At 61.5% G+C, this 15284-nt stretch overlaps 5 protein-coding genes across 5 annotated transcripts; all 5 read left to right on the forward strand.

Annotated features, from left to right (window-relative positions):
* Window positions 1–496: 496 nt before the first annotated feature.
* Window positions 497–703, forward strand: LSCM1_06532 (uncharacterized protein; the record flags this gene model as incomplete). Its single annotated transcript, XM_067323952.1, has 1 exon — window positions 497–703. One exon carries the CDS (start codon window positions 497–499, stop codon window positions 701–703), a length of 207 nt encoding a protein of 68 aa, XP_067180493.1.
* Window positions 704–1356: 653 nt separating this feature from the next.
* LSCM1_06533 (uncharacterized protein) lies at window positions 1357–1692 on the forward strand (the record flags this gene model as incomplete). The annotated part of the gene is made up of 1 exon (XM_067323953.1): window positions 1357–1692. The coding sequence occupies one exon, from the start codon at window positions 1357–1359 to the stop codon at window positions 1690–1692; it is 336 nt and encodes a 111-aa protein (XP_067180494.1).
* A 629-nt stretch (window positions 1693–2321) lies between these two features.
* Window positions 2322–3857, forward strand: LSCM1_06534 (uncharacterized protein; the record flags this gene model as incomplete). Its single annotated transcript, XM_067323954.1, has 1 exon — window positions 2322–3857. One exon carries the CDS (start codon window positions 2322–2324, stop codon window positions 3855–3857), a length of 1536 nt encoding a protein of 511 aa, XP_067180495.1.
* Window positions 3858–8203: 4346 nt separating this feature from the next.
* LSCM1_06536 (uncharacterized protein) lies at window positions 8204–11191 on the forward strand (the record flags this gene model as incomplete). The annotated part of the gene is made up of 1 exon (XM_067323955.1): window positions 8204–11191. The coding sequence occupies one exon, from the start codon at window positions 8204–8206 to the stop codon at window positions 11189–11191; it is 2988 nt and encodes a 995-aa protein (XP_067180496.1).
* A 2070-nt stretch (window positions 11192–13261) lies between these two features.
* Window positions 13262–15049, forward strand: LSCM1_06537 (uncharacterized protein; the record flags this gene model as incomplete). Its single annotated transcript, XM_067323956.1, has 1 exon — window positions 13262–15049. The coding sequence occupies one exon, from the start codon at window positions 13262–13264 to the stop codon at window positions 15047–15049; it is 1788 nt and encodes a 595-aa protein (XP_067180497.1).
* Between the last annotated feature and the right edge of the window lie 235 nt (window positions 15050–15284).

Raw genomic sequence — 15284 nt, forward strand, 5'->3', positions numbered from 1 at the left:
CTCATACCCGCGCCTTGCGCCAACTGCTGCCGTGAGCGTTATAAAGATGCCCATGTTGCCCCCCCTCGCCATTTCGGCCACCGATGCCCCTTCGCGGATCGGTACTGCTACGCCACGCCTGAACGGGCGACTTCCTTTGAATGGGTCTAACATTATGATGCAGCAGCCGCAGAGGTCTGGCCATACGGCCCGCCTCTTTGGTTTGGCCAGATTAAACAAGCGTGCCAACGCGCTGATGCAGAGGTGCAAAGTGTGCGCTGCCAACCCCATGTATCACTGGTAGGCGCTCGGCATTTCACGCGCGCGTGCCCTTGTGGATCCTCGAGTTGGCATCGCAAAGCTTCCCTTTCCCCCTCACTCCTCCCCTTCCCCATCCTCCTCCTCCCGTATTCTCTGTTCTCTTATCGTCAGCCAACGGCCGCACGCGCAGAGGTGTGAGGAAAGTAAAGGCGAGAGGTGCTCGAGAGGCGACGCCTTTGGTCAACCGAACGGCGCCATGTCGCGCTCCGTCTCGAGCTCTTCGGAGTCGCCACCTCCGCCAGCAATCGGCCACCTCGCAGACGAGACGCAGCGCCAGAGCCTCTTGCAGTACATCGACCAGCGTATCCAAGAGCTTGAGGAGGAGCGGTGTGAACTCCGCCAGCAGCTGAGTGATCTCAAGGCGGAGCAAAGCATCGCCAAGGCCAAAATTCGTGAGGCTTGACTGACCCGAGAAGGCAGTGGTGGCGCTTGGCCGACAGAAGAGGCTGCAGGGCATCTTGCGCGCGGCATACGCCCCTTTGAAGGCAAAGATTATGCCATGATCCTCGCACGGCATCCCCGAAAGGCTGGTCCACCTGCATTACGGGCACTCGCAACGTGCGTTTTCCTTTTCTAAAGGATCTGCGTGTGGGTCAGTTGCGAAGCGAGGGCCGCACTTCGTGATGCGAGCGCACGGCAGGCGCTATCCGTGTCGATGCAGCTGCTGCTGCTGCTGTTCGCCCTCCGCTGGCTCCTTCCGCCCACCTCCCTGTCGTCCCCCATTACCGCCGATGGGGATACCGAGTGTGGTCATCTCGAGTACCACCGGAGACGACGGCAGCCCTCGCTGTCGGTCCTCGCGCGGGTTGCAGGGGCTGTTCATGGCGGTGCACGTGCACGCGCGCGTGTACACGCCCCACGCACCGCTGTGCATTGAACGTCTCTCAGTGCGGGTGTCGTTTCTCCCCTCATACTCATCCCCTCAGCCCCCCATCTCTCGCCCTCTTCTTGTGCCCACGCCATCCCAAACACTTTGCTTGCTCTCTCACTACCTCTTCTCCTCCTCTCGCATCAGCGCAGCTTGGCGAGGTACTTGGCAACACCACCGCAACAGCAATGCGTCAGCTCTCCTTTCGCCGCGCCCCCAAAGCCTTTTCGGCACCGGAGGTCTCCCAAGCGCTTCAGTCACTGCCAGGCTGGAGGCTGAACGGAAGCAACCCGAACGCCATCGAGTGCGATTATGTCTTTCCCAACTTCGTAGAGGCGATGCGCTACATGAGCGCGGTGGCGCCCATGTGCGAAGAAATGCAGCACCACCCGTCCTGGTCAAACGTGTATAACCGCATCCACGTGCAGCTGACGACGCACGACGCCGGTGACAAGGTGACCCAGAGGGACGTGGATCTTGCGAAGACAATGAATGAGGCGTACAGCGTCATGCGTAGGAAGTGAGCTGTGGAGTACAGCCGAGGAAGAAAATAGAGGGATACCACCACTTGCCGCAACGGCGCAAAGCGTGCGCCGTCCACATCCCCTTTCTCGCCGTCGCCTCGTGGGCTCTTCCTGGGAATGGGCCACTGTTCGGCAGCGCGTGCGCCCATGCGTCGTCGCGGAGAGACCCAAGGGGGGGCACCTGATGCGTGCCGCCCTGGTGCAGTCGTCTCAGCAGCTGCTCCGGCAGGTGCACAGGCACCATTGACCATCTGTGTGCTCTCCTACCGCACTGATCCTCTCCTGCTCTTCATATTTCTTTGCCGGTCTTGCTCTTCCTCCCCACACTCACACACACGTACAAACCCGCTCTCTCTCCCTCTCCATCCCTTTTTGTCCTCACCGCACTGACTCCTGAGCGCCGATATATACGAGCACACCTGTCTCTGCAAGGATGACTGAGCGGCTCTGTAGGTGGCGCTTGCATGAGCATGTCGCACTTCTACACGCTGCATGGCGTGTACGGCGGCTTGCCTGAGGTGCCGCCTTCTGTAGTGACCAAACAGCGCCCCGACAGTCAACGCGGAGCGGGAGAGAGCGTAGCACTGGGCCAGCCCTCCTCAAATGCTGCGAGCGGCGCTGCTCGCGCCATGGACCTGCCCGGGGTAGTCCTGCCGAGCAGCAGCCAAGCGCATTTCGCTCACCGTTGCATTCCACACGACAGTCGTTTCTTGGTAACGCCAGACGCAGAGCTGTGCACGCGGCATCACACTTCGCTGGCACAGGTGTGGGCCTGGCGAGCGCGGCTGAGTCAACAACAGAGTCCTCCTCTTCCCAGCACATGTACAGGTAGCGCACCATCAGGAAGCGCTTACCGGGAACTGAAGGAAATATCAGAGACTACGCTGGAGGGTGGCGCACGCCCCCCTTCGCGCCGACCGTGCACGGCAGCGGACCTTCTCCGCAGCAGCCGGCAGTCGACTTCACCCCTCCCTTTGGCAGGTGGTGGCAGAGACGCTCACGGCTGTGCTTCTACTATGGCGCTGGCCGCACCCTCGTCCACACACACCTCTGTTCCGACTGGTCTGCGCTCCCTTGACGCAGGACTGCTTGGGGGACTGCGCCGCGGATGGGTAACGGAGCTAACGGGACTCCCAGGCACTGGCAAGACAACGCTCGCAGCGGCGTGGTGCCGCAGCTGCCTCCGTCACGCCGTATCGTCTGGAGTGGCGCACAGCTGCGTGTGGTTGCAGTCCGGCAGCGCCGTCGACTCTGCCGTGCTGGCCATTGCTCATCAAGAGGCGAACGTGGTCGGAGCACCGCCCTTGGCGGGCGCTGCGCACGTCGTCTGCCTCGCAGATCTCGACGAGTTGCAGCGGCTGATGGGCCGCTGGCAAATCACGGGCGCATCTGGGCCTCCGCTCACTACTGTTGGGCTAATCGTGCTGGATAGCATCACCGACCTCGTGCGGCGCAGCTTCCGCTTCCGAGACGACGACGTGCTGCAGCGGCATGATGCGCTGGCGATGGCATTGCAGTCGCTGAAGCGGCTGGCAGAGGAGCAGCACGCGGCGGTCCTCGTCATCACGCAACAGCAGCGCCATTCCCCGCCCGCGTTCGCGAAATCGACTACTTCGCGCACCTGCCGTGGCACGGACGAAGAGGACGGCAACGAGGATGAGGAGGACGAGGAGGCTTGGGGCAGCGGATGTGGTGGACGTGCGAGTGTCGTCGGCGCTCACGCCGGTGGTGGCAACTTCAGCGCCGAGAACGTGGGCCAGCTTGGCCGGCTGTTCTTCCACAATGTGCATGTCCGGCTACAACTGCGTGCCGGCGTGCCGTGTGCCGGCTGCGGGTCCTCGTCACCAACACCCTGTGACGCCGGAGACGGTAAGTATGAGGTGAATACTATGCGGCTTAGGTGGCAGCTTGAGGTGGTGAAGTCCCCACTCTGTGCGCCGTTCGCCGTTGCCCTCCGGCTGAGGGCTCCTTCGTCCCCGTGGTGTCCAGATGCCCCTCCCTGCGTGCCAGGGCTTCCTCTCTGCGTAGAGGAGATCAACGGCCAAGAGGGGAGCTGCGGGGCAGTGGGGCCGCCGGCGCCGAACACGCGGTTCGAGGAAGGGCTGGCCTTATTCGCACTGGGCCCGTGGGACTACACGGAAGCTCCATACTTCCTCTACCTGTGACAGGCGAGTGCGCGCGTCTGCGTGAAATCATTGCCGCCCTCGCCTAAGTAGTGGGGCCACGCGGCAGTCCTTCACGGGAGGCACGCATGCTGCGTGCGTGCATGTGGGTTTACATATTTTGGTGTACACGCGCGCCGCAGCGGCTCACAGCCAGCGCATGCCACTCCCTCCCTCCCATGCGTTGCGCACTCCTTCTGAGCCGCTGACGAACGCGTTTCATCTCCGCTTTCGGCATCCGCCGCCGGCCACGGCTCTCTTTTCCGTGCCCGTGCACGTACGCGAGTGATGATGTGTGCCCTGCCCCCCTCTCTCATCCTTCGCCTCGCCGCCCTTTCCGCGCGTATCGCCCGCGGCTCCCCGTGTCTGTCACCTGTCCTCCCGTGCTTCTCTATTCCTCCTGCGCCATACACGCGAACCAATTCAAAGGTTACCGCCCTTGTCGCCTTCAAGTCAGACCGTTTCCCCTTCTCCTCCCTCGGCAAGTGAAATTGCATATACGCGGTGTAACGGTGTCCGTGCGCGCGCTTTTGTGTCATCTTGGGCTGCAGCTTCCTGCGCCTCCGTCACACACCCATCACCCACCCCGGCACCCCCTCTCTTACGCAGCAGCAGACCCTCACAGCGCTCACGCGGTGCATCAGGCTCTCAGGGATCCCTACAAGTCTGCACGCCGCGTATCGTCTCCCCACCCAGGCGAACTGTCCGGCGCACTCGCCATTTTCTACTCCGACTCAGAAGCCCCTCAAGATGAGTTACGATCGCGCCATCACCGTCTTCTCCCCGGACGGGCACCTCTTCCAGGTCGAGTATGCTCAGGAGGCGGTGAAGAAGGGTCTGGCGGCGGTTGGTGTGCTCGGTAGCGACTGCGTTGTCATCGCGGTGGAGAAGAAGTCAGCCGTCAAGCTACAAGACAGTCGCACCATCCGGAAGATTTATAAAGTGGACGCTCACATATACCTCGCCTTTGCCGGCCTCTCCGCCGACGCGCGCGTGCTCATCAATAAGGCCCAGCTGGAGTGCCAGCGCTTCTCGCTGAACTACGAGGATACGATGGACGTGGACATGCTCGTGCGCTACGTGGCTGGAGTGCAGCAGAAGTCAACGCAGAGCGGCGGAAGTCGCCCGTTCGGCGTGGCCACGATTATTGGTGGGTTCAACGAGGGCGGCAAGCCGCACCTCTGGAAGACAGACCCATCTGGTATGAGCTCTGCCTGGCGCGCTGTCGCCATCGGCCGCCACGACCAGACGGTGATTGAGTTCATGGAGAAGAACTACAGGGACGGCATGTCGCGCGATGAATGCGTGCATTTTGCGATCAAGTCGCTGCTGGAGGTGGTTGAGAGCGGCTCGCGCAACATTGAGCTGCTCGTGCTGCAGTACAGGGAGGAGCGCCACCTGACCGAGGAGGAGCTGCAGAAATGCGTCGTTGAGGTCGAGAAAGAGCGGGAGGAGGAGGCGGCGAAGAAGAGGCGCCAGGCAGAGCAGGAGTAGGGCCCCCCTCCCGGCCTCCCTCACGTGGGGCGGCAGCGCTCACATGCCGCATGTGCAGATCGCGGTGGTGGGGGCCGTTTATTACCTTCTCTATCTTCCTCCTCTGCCTACCCCGGCGTGCGCGATGGATGGGCACATCGCGGTGCACCTCTACTCCCGCCCTTCCCCCACCGCCTCTTCCTGCGCTCCAGACTTGACTCCCGTCTCGCTTCCCCCCTCACCCTTCCTGTCACTGCCTCACACGGGCGCACAATGATGCGCGAGGCGTCGATAGAGAAAGCAGGAGCGGTGGGATCGGCGAGCCCCTCTCAGAGAGCGTTCATTGAGAGAGCGAGAAGGGGGAAAGGGCCATTGCCGCGGCATCGACGTGTTTGAAGCGTGCGTGTGTGTGTGTGTGAGCGCCGGAATACAAAATGTAAAGCGAGTCGGGCGTTGTTGGGGCAGCAGCGTTGACTCGAGAGAGCAGCAGCTGTGCTCCTCAGGTACGGACTGCCCCTCCATTGTGTTCCTTTGCTGAAGTGTTTGCCCACGATCAGGTGAACTAAAGGGAAGGGGTCTTGCGCGTGCCTCCTTGCTGAAGCAACGGGGGGAGGGGGGCTCACCCGCCACTGCCACTTATCGAAATGCTCTCGTGGCGCTATGCGGTCTCGGGCGCGGGGCATCGCCGGGGCCTCTGCAGCCCACCCTGTCTCGTCATTCCTCGCCCTGCCACTTGTTTGTATGGCTGCGATACGCAGCCGCCCGTTGACTTGTGAGCCTCGCGAGAGCGCATACGGACGCGCACCTCTCATGCGTACGCCACTGCACTCCTCTCTCCGCTTCCTCAATCGCTTTTCTGCTTAGACCCGCTCCATCCCAGACGGGATGCACATGCCGCCCCCATTCCTCCCCTTCCCCTCCCCTTTCTCTGCCGTCGATCTCCACGGCGTGTGCAGAGAGGACGATATATATGCATAAGCGTGTATTTGTGTGGGGGTGGGGGAGGGAGGGTTGAGCGTCCCAAACACGCGTCAGAAAGCGGCACCCTCCCTCTCTCCCCTCTCCAGGCCCATGTGCATCGTTTGTGGGCCCTCTACGCCGCGCTTGTTGCCACTGTGAGGCGATTTCCCTCGCTGTAGATAATGACGACGACAAGTGGAGATTGGTGCGGAAGCCCCTCTCAAGACACGCGCCTGTATGGAGTGCACGACGGATCGAAAGTGAATCGCTCTGAACGGACGGCACGTATGCACGGTCCTCGCCATGTGTTCGCTCGTGAGCGTGTGTGTGTGTGTGTGTGTATGTGTGCGGCTGCCAGCTGCTTCTCTCGCGGCTTTCCCTCCCCTCCCCCGCGCCATCACTCTTGGATTTCTGCCGCTCCCACACGCACTGCATGCCCCTGATAATGTCGGGGGAGGGGGGCACCTTCGTCCGTGGCATCATGAGTGGATGTGTACCTACGCTCTCCACAGTGAGGCAGCGCGGTTTGGCGCCCCACCCTCGGGCCCAGCCATGGGCTCTCAGTGAGTCGGCGGAGAGCTGTGAAGTAAGGGAGGAGAGGGGGATGCGCTCATCCTTCTGTTACGGGCCGCCCCACTACGACTCGCGTCGACGACGTGGCCGGCTGTGCGCGACCGCGGAGCGTTGGAGTGCGCTGTATGGTGTGGGGTTTCCATGGGCTGAGCAGCCTCGAATGGTGCCGGCCGACACTGCTCCTTGGCATCGTCGCAGTGCAGCCAAAGGGGAAGGTGAAAAGTGGCTGTACGGGTAGATGTGTTTGCTGGCGTGATCTCAGTAGGGATGGACGGGCCGCAGAGACGGGCAAAGCTCACCACATGCCCTTCGTAGGCTATGCGTCAGTGTGCAGGTGCGTAGGCGCATCACTTGTGAGTGTCTCTGCGTGCGAAAAAAGGCCCCTCTCGCTGCTCAACTCCTTTCTTTGCCCTCAATCTGTGGTGCTCATTGCCCAGGTCGGGGGGGGCTCTGCTCACACGGAAGCTCGCTCCATTGTGCATCATGTCAGATGATTCGAAGCGAACGAAGTGAACTGCATTGCACAGTGGCGGTCTTTCGGCGGGCGGTGTGTATGTGTGACTCGAGCCGCCCTCACCACCACCACCATCACCCAGCACCCTCCAGCACCCCACATCTAAGGAGTGCAGGTGAAGCTCGGCGGACCCTTCCCCTATGGCGGGGCTGTACCCTTACCACCACCACACACGCATGCACCACCCCTGTAAGTCCCTCTTCGATCTTATGCCCTCTTCTCTATCCTCAAACACACGCTAAAGCGTACACGCGCAACTAAAATACTTTTGGTAGTGCTGTGGGGGACTGCGTGGGATGTAAGGCTCGCTGCGGTGGCTGGATGCATACACGCGTCATCTTTCGTCACTCGCACCAAGCGCGCCCATCGTGCGTCAGAGGAAATTGAGCCCGCCAAATGAGCGTTGCCGGACTGCCGCCACCATCAGTTACGCACACCCTGCAGGCTCACGTAGGGGGACGAGGGTCATCGCCGTAGCCTTTCACGCGTCTCTGAAAGGGCCTGGGAGAGACGCGGCGCCTTCGCGGACCGCCCGCACTTGCTGCGTGTGTGTCGTGCCTGGGGCACTCCCTGTGGCCGTGCATGTGTGAAGTCTTTTTGTTGACACTGTTGCTGCAGTTACTGAGCACACACACGCACGCACCGTCAGCGGTGAGCGATTGCTGCGCTCGGAATCGCCACCAATCAAAGGCGGCCTCCTCGCGAGGGCTTTCGCGGCGACCGTGGCAGAGCTGAAGCACAAGAGGAGCGCGTTGTTGATCCCTACGCAAGCACGCAAGCGCACCCATGCTGACTGCAGCTGAGCCTTTCGCCCACGACGGAGAAGCCGATGATGGCGAACAGTCGCAAAGTCGAGGAGCTGCACGCCGCCAAGAGCAGAAGTGAGGAGGACAAGAGCTGCGACAGCAGCCATTTGGGCGCTCTGGACTGTGCCAGCGGCCGATCCCGCAAGTTTGACGAGGTCATGCAAGTCTATCAAAAGTCTATGGCCGTGAGGCGACGCCTGACAAGCGCATCGCGCAGCCCCAACCGCATTCGCAACGACAGGAGCGACGCACTCGCTGAAGCAAACACCCCTGCGCAGACTTCCGGCTCGTTGCGTGGGCCGCAGCTCCAGCCATCGGACCGAATCACGCGTGGGGCGCCCGTGCCATCCACCGAGGCCTTCGCCTCTCCGCAGAGCCCACAGGTGCTGCCGAGGGCGGCCCTTGGTGTGGTGAAAACGTCTGCGACGACAGCGACGGCTTCGCAACCCAAGACCAAACTGGGCGCCGAGACGCCCGTCGTGGCTCGCTCGTCAATAGGAACGCCGAAGATGCCGCACTCTCGCATGCCGCTGCCTGCGCTCCATGCAGCCACGCACCTCTCCAACTTACCTAACGCCCTGCAGGAAACGTTGCCGTCGTCCCCATCGTCCTTCTCTGCCACCGCCGCAAGGGAAGGTTGTACCAAATGCGGCGATCGTGGCCGCGACGGCAGACGTAAGTCCAGTGCCAGTAGGAATGACGCGGCGCCGCGGAAGAGCGGTCTCACCGGTGGCGTCTACCTAAATTCCCCCTATCTGCTCCTCTCCACCTTGGGATGGAGGTGCACCGCCCATGTACCGGAGGTCGCCGCCGAACAAGAGCGCACTGCGTCATGGCACAACGACGGCAGCGCGAGCGGGAGCTTTGACGGCAGCATCTGCAGCCGCGCTGGCCAGCCCTTGGTCTCCGCAGCGGGCTCGCGGCCGCCATCGCCGACTCCGTCCTTCCACCAGCTGATAGGCGGCTCCTATGATATTCCGGCATTGGAGGCGATCTTTCGCGGCCCCAGGCCATCGCGGGCACCGCCTCCTCTGGTTCATGCAGGCATATCGGCAGTCATGCCAACGCGAAAATGCCCGAGAAAGTCGGCCGCAGCAGCAGCCGTGGCGCCCGCGTCGTCGCCGTCAAGGTCGACAAGCCTAAAGCTATCGTCCTCAGTTACCCTGCAGCCGTCTGTGCCGCCCCCCGCCGTTGCAGCTGCAAGCCAAGTGTCAACGCTCCCGGCGCCAGCATGGCCAGCGGCGACTGCCGCAGCACAAGCGCCACCAGCACGAGGTGACCATAGCGGCCTCCCACACTTTCCTGCGAAGGCAGCGGCAAAGGAGACTCGGAGAGGCTCGTACCCGGCCGATAAGGCGCGCCCAGAAGCGAACGGGCCGCGCGCGGTCAGTCGCCGTGGTGGTGTGCAGACGGGTGAAGCTTTGGCGCTGGCCGGGGCAACGGCGCAGTTTTACTCGACTGCCTCGCTGGCAAAGACGTTTGACGGCGCCCAATATCTCAACGACTACATCCTACTGAACGAGATCGGCAGCGGCTCCACAGGGCGGGTCGTTCTGGCGTTCAGCACGAGCATGAACAAGAGTGTGGCCATCAAAATTGTTCTGAAGCCGAAAGCAAAGCATCGGCTGCACCTCCGCACGCTGGCGCCCACATCGGTGTCTGGGCAATGCAGCGGAGAAGGTGGTTCTGGTGTTGGTGATGGAGCTACGGACGTACCAGCTACGACGACATCCAAGACGATGCCGAGTTTCATGTCGTCGTCCTCTTCGAGTGGGAGACAGAGCCAGTGCAACAAGACGTCACCGACATGCTTCACTACAGTTGAGAGCAAGACGCGTAATCTGCAGCGCGAGATCGAGGTCATGAAGGACCTCAACCACCCCAACATCGTTCGCCTTTACGAGGTCATCAACGACCCCAAGGCGAACTCCCTCTTTCTTATTTTACAGTACGTGGATAGCGGTGCTATCGCGCAGCTCGACTCCACTGGGCATATTCGATCTCCGTTGCAGCCGTCAGCTTTGCTGCCCATTGCCACGCAAGTTTGTGATGGCTTGGTGTACCTGCACGGGCAGCACATCGTGCACCGCGACATCAAGCCTGAGAACATTCTCGTCAACCGCGACGGGCAGGCCTTTCTCGCTGACTTCGGCGTGGCAGAGCTGATGAATGCGGAGGCAGGCCGACCAAACGCCGCCACGCTGGACTACCGGGGCACACCGTTGTTCATGTCGCCTGAAATCTACGCTGCTGTCGACGGCGAGGAGGGGGATGCGGACGCGCTTCGCTCCTCGGGCGGGTGTGCACGGCGGAGGGGGAGCGGCGTTGCTGAGCGGAGCAGCAGCATGCAGAAGAGTGTCTCGCTTGAGGAGCGGCGTGGCACGCACGTCATCGACCCGTTCGGGCTCGACGTCTGGGCGTTAGGGGTCACGTTCTACACACTACTCGTTGGCCGCGTACCCTTTACCTCGATGCTCCAGATCCGGCAGACGCTCGAGCACGGGGTCGACATACCAACCTCGCTCCCAGAGCAGTGGCGCACCGTGCTACGACGCACCATGGAGCCTCGGCACGAGTTGCGTATTTCCTCGGCTGAGCTGTGCCGTATGCTACATGCAATGGCAGCGGAGCAAGCGGTTGCAGAGGATACCGGTGGCGTGCTAGGTGAGGAGGCGTCACGCAGCGCACGCTCGCGAAGCGCAGCGTTCGGCACTCGCTGCACCACCTCCCACCAATCCCAAACCGAAAGTCCATCGGCGCGTAGTGCAAGCTTCGCTGCCGAGACTGGAGAGGAGAGTGTGAACCTTGGCAGCAGGAGCAGCAGCAGTGTGAGGAGTCGAAATGCTGTGAGAGGCACCATGAGCGGTGATGGCCACAGCACGGCGCCATCGTCATGCGTCAGCGGCAACGAGCAGAGCACAAGCGAGTGTGATCAGTGCAACCTCACTCTCAGCATCACCTCCTCCGTCCTCGATGTCCAGCGGCCGACGAGTCCTCGAAAAAAGAGGTGAGAGGCGGAAGCGATCTGCGTTTGGGGGGGAGGGGGCACAGGAGCGCCGAAAGGGTCGACTCAGGATAGAGCGATTATGCGACATGTCGCTTACGTGTGCCTGTTGGCGTGCACTTGTGCCGGTCTCTCTCCCCCTCCGCCCCGCCCCTCATGACGCACAGACACACGTATGGATGTGTCTGTCTGTTGAAGTGCACGAAGCGCCATCACTGCGCCCACGTGACGTACTCTTCTCCGCTTCGGCGTCATCTGTTGTCCTTTTTGGTTTCCCATCGTGGCGGGCCGCAGGAGACAGCGCTGGCGGAACGCCCCAACGACGGGCATCTGCACGCGTCCCTCTCCCACCACACACGCACACAAACGTTTGTATTGGCCTCACGCGTCCTTCTGTCTTCTCTCGCCTCTCCATGCGCACGTATGGTGCCTCATGTCTCGACAAGCGCACTCATTCACACACACACACACACGTTTGGTCTCTCCCTCTCCCTCTTCCCTTTTCTTTCCCTTCCCCCCTCCCCCTTCCTCCCTGGCCCTTACCGCTGCTGGCCACTCTGCGCCTGCGTGCACTTGGCCGGGAAGACGGACACGGCGCGCCTATCTGTACCTTCACTGTATATGTGTGCTCCCCATGTGTTCTTACTCTCTCTCTCTCGCCCTCTCTCTCTCTGTGGTGCAATGCGTATGCGCTTAACGCGTTGCCGCTTCGTTTGCTGACTTTGTGGTTTCCCCTCGTGTGTGTGTGTGTGTGAATGTCGGATGATCCGCTGCTGCTGCAATCGCCTAACTTTTCCTTTTTCGCTATGTTTGGGTGTGCTCATCTGATCTCGCTTTGCTCGGCACTTCTCTCTATGCCCTCACAAGCAAAGACGCACCGGCACGTGTGCCCTTCTGTCCCTCTTTTCGATTCGCACGTAACTTTCTGTATATGTACGCATGTGTGTGTGTGTGCAAGAGAGAGAGGCCTTATCATGCGCTTGTGCATACCCCCACTCCCTCCCTCCCTCCCTCTACACAACACACACACATACGCGCACACACATACCTCACAGGTCTCTGCGAGACGACCATGGGTCTTCCCTCCCCTCTAAATCGCCTTCCTCCCTCTCTCGTTCCTCTTTCCCATTCTCTGTGCGCGACTCGTGCAATCGCGGTCGTCTGATTTGGTAATGCAGTCCGGGTGACGGCCATCTTCGAGGCAACGCTGTCGATGTCTGCGGCATCCCTCTTTCGGCATGTGCGCGGATGTGTACAGACGTTGCGACCTATACACAGTCGTTGTGGTCCGCTTGGCTGCGGATGCCGGCATGGGCTTAATATACAAATGAGGGCTGAAGAGAAGACAGCCATCGCTGACGAAGCGCAGGCGACGTAGTCGGTGTTGACGACGCGGATGCCGGCCATGTCCTTCACCCTTCCTCTCTTAGCGACTTATCAGCAGGCGCGCCGTATGGACCTCAGAGGTGGTCCGTATGCCTGTGTGTGTGTGTCCTTCGGGATTAGGACGCCCCTCTCTCCCACTGAAAGCCTATCTCAACCCTCTGACTCCTCCTCGTCCTTGTAATGTCCTCACGCTACCCCGCTCCCCTGGCCCCTCCCTCGCTCATCTACCACCCGCTCAGCACTTTGTCGCCAAGGTAGCACTCGCAACAGAGACATTCACAGCATGCGCGTAGGCGTGCTTTAGTGGTGATTAGGCGTGTCACTGTTGAAGGAACTCCCTCAGCTGTTGTCGCCGTCCCTCTCTCTCACGGCAGCAAAGAGGAAAGGGATCGGCTTAGCAGAGGTCCACTGTGAAAGGCACCGGCGCACGTCTCGTCGTCCCTACCACCAGCACCCGCGGATCGACCGAGTCGGAGAAGGGCGCGTCCCGCGTCAGCCCATCCGTTGCTTTTTCCTTGTATATTCCGCTTTTTTTGTGTGTGTGTGTGCGGTGCTCAGTGAAGGCACCGCACGTCTTCGTTATCGTCTCCCCTCCCCACCCCACCCCACCCCCCACACACACATACGCGTACATACACACGCCCTCTTTGCCTCTCCCCAGCCCCTTTCCACAAGAAGGGCACAGAGGAAGATGATGCGTCACTACCCTCTTGGCGTCATGCCCGCCGCGGCCGCGTTTCTGAGACCGCCGCTGCTGCTTCAGCAGCTCCGACGGGTGCGCTACGCCAACATCCAAGAGACGCTGAAGCCCATCCCTGGCCAGACTGCCGGCCAGATGTCCATCCTGAACGAGATCTGCTGCAACCCGGATGCAGAGGAGGAGCGACGCAGGCCTGTTTTCCGGCCTGAGGTGATGCCAGATGCGGCTGCCGCGGCAGTGGACGACAACTACCTGCACGCAATGCACAAGTGGGGCTATGACTCGCTGACGCTCTTCAAGAAGACGAACGAGGATCCTGGCCCGTGGTGGAACGCGAACGCCAGCACTCTGGTGTCGAACTGGTCGCAGGTGGGTGACTACGCGAACGCCGGCATGTGGTCGGGCGTGTGGCGCTACACGTACGGCATCGGCGAATATAACCTGCGCCCTTACGAGCTACGTGGGCGTGCGTGGGGTCGCAAGGACCCCAAGACCGGCGCCATCACGATCCGCTACGGCAAGCGCAGTACCAGCAAGCCGGTGCAGAAGCTGTGCTTCCCGCATACAAAGGAGCATGAACAGCATCATCGCATCAAAGCCCCAGCCAACAAGGGCGTGGAAGAGATCTCCGCGTTGCACGGCAAGCGTATTCTACGCGAGCTGCAGTACCACCTCGGTCAAGGGCTTCGCTTCTACCTGGTGGACGGCGTCTTCGGGAGTGACCCGGACGCCGCCACCCCGTACCGCATCATCACAGACAACCCGACGCATGCCTACTTTGCATCCATGGCGGCGATTCGCACGTTCAACTACGTGGCGCGGCAAGAGGTGACACTGGTGAAGCGGCTATCGCAGTCGCCGATCGACGAGTGGGGGTGGCGTCGCCCCGGGGTGCTCATTTATCACGCCCCCTCCTACGATTTTGAGATTCCGCGCATCGTCGAGGAGTTCGGCGGCCCGCGGCCAAAGGACATGAGCCTCACCCACAACCGCTTCATCGCGATGGAGCCGTACAGCATTCCCATGAAGTGTGCCATTGGCGGAGAGCCCAGCTGTGACGCACTGCTGGACAGTACAGCCACCCTATGCGGTCGCTGGGGCTTTTACGCCGACGAGAAAGGCTACCTCACCGTCCCCGGCGAGTCCATCATGTCGAAGGATGGGCGCTCGCTGACGCTGGTCATCACAGGCAGCGAGGCCGACGCCGATGCCCTGCGCACGTCACCACAACTTTACGGTAGCCGGCATCACCGCATCGCTAACGGCGTGGTGTCCCGCGCGTGGGATGTCGTCTCGATGCCGGCATCTGCCGCTGCTGCAAAGCCGCTGCCGAGCGATATAGTGGAGCAAGACTTGAAGCGAGTGCAGCGCAGCTTACCGACGCGCGTAGGCCTCCCTCACACCCTCTCACACCGCTACTACGGTCGCCGTCACGTCAGCGAGTACGGCTTCAAGTGGCCGCACAACTACACCGAGGATGCTGCGACGAGAGCGTACGCTGGCGGGCATCTGTTCAAGGCACCAAAGGTCGACAAGCTTGCGGGTCATCAGCCGCGCCCGTCGAGGTTCGCGATGAGGGATGTGAATGTTCTTGTGATTGGCGAAGGAGCCGACGCCGCGTCAGCTGTTGTGAAGGCGCTAAAGGATCGTGGCATGCTCTACGCCGAAGAGGCGCCGCTGAAGGAGGCGCTGGCGACGGCGCTGAAAGCGGCGAAGAGCGCGAAGGTCGTGCCACGTGTTGCTGCAAAGGACGTCTTGGAGAAGCTGAATCGAGCGTAGCGATACGTGCCTTGCTGCCTCCCCTCTCCACCCCCTCCGCCTTCCGCTCCCTTGCTTTCCGCTGTTGTTGTTGTTTTAGAGGCGAGAAAGGCGGAAGGGGGAGGGAGACTGTGCAAGTGAGAGCCGCTGCAGTCATCTATGCTCGTTTGCGCGTCCAGCACGCGTGGGTGTGCGTGCGTCTCCCTCTCTCTCTCAGCGCCAGTGTATACAAAGAGCGGCGCGGGTTGCTTCAGGA

The sequence above is a fragment of the Leishmania martiniquensis genome, chromosome 11 (genome assembly GCF_017916325.1).
Source record: "Leishmania martiniquensis isolate LSCM1 chromosome 11, whole genome shotgun sequence".
NCBI lineage: Eukaryota > Euglenozoa > Kinetoplastea > Trypanosomatida > Trypanosomatidae > Leishmania > Leishmania martiniquensis.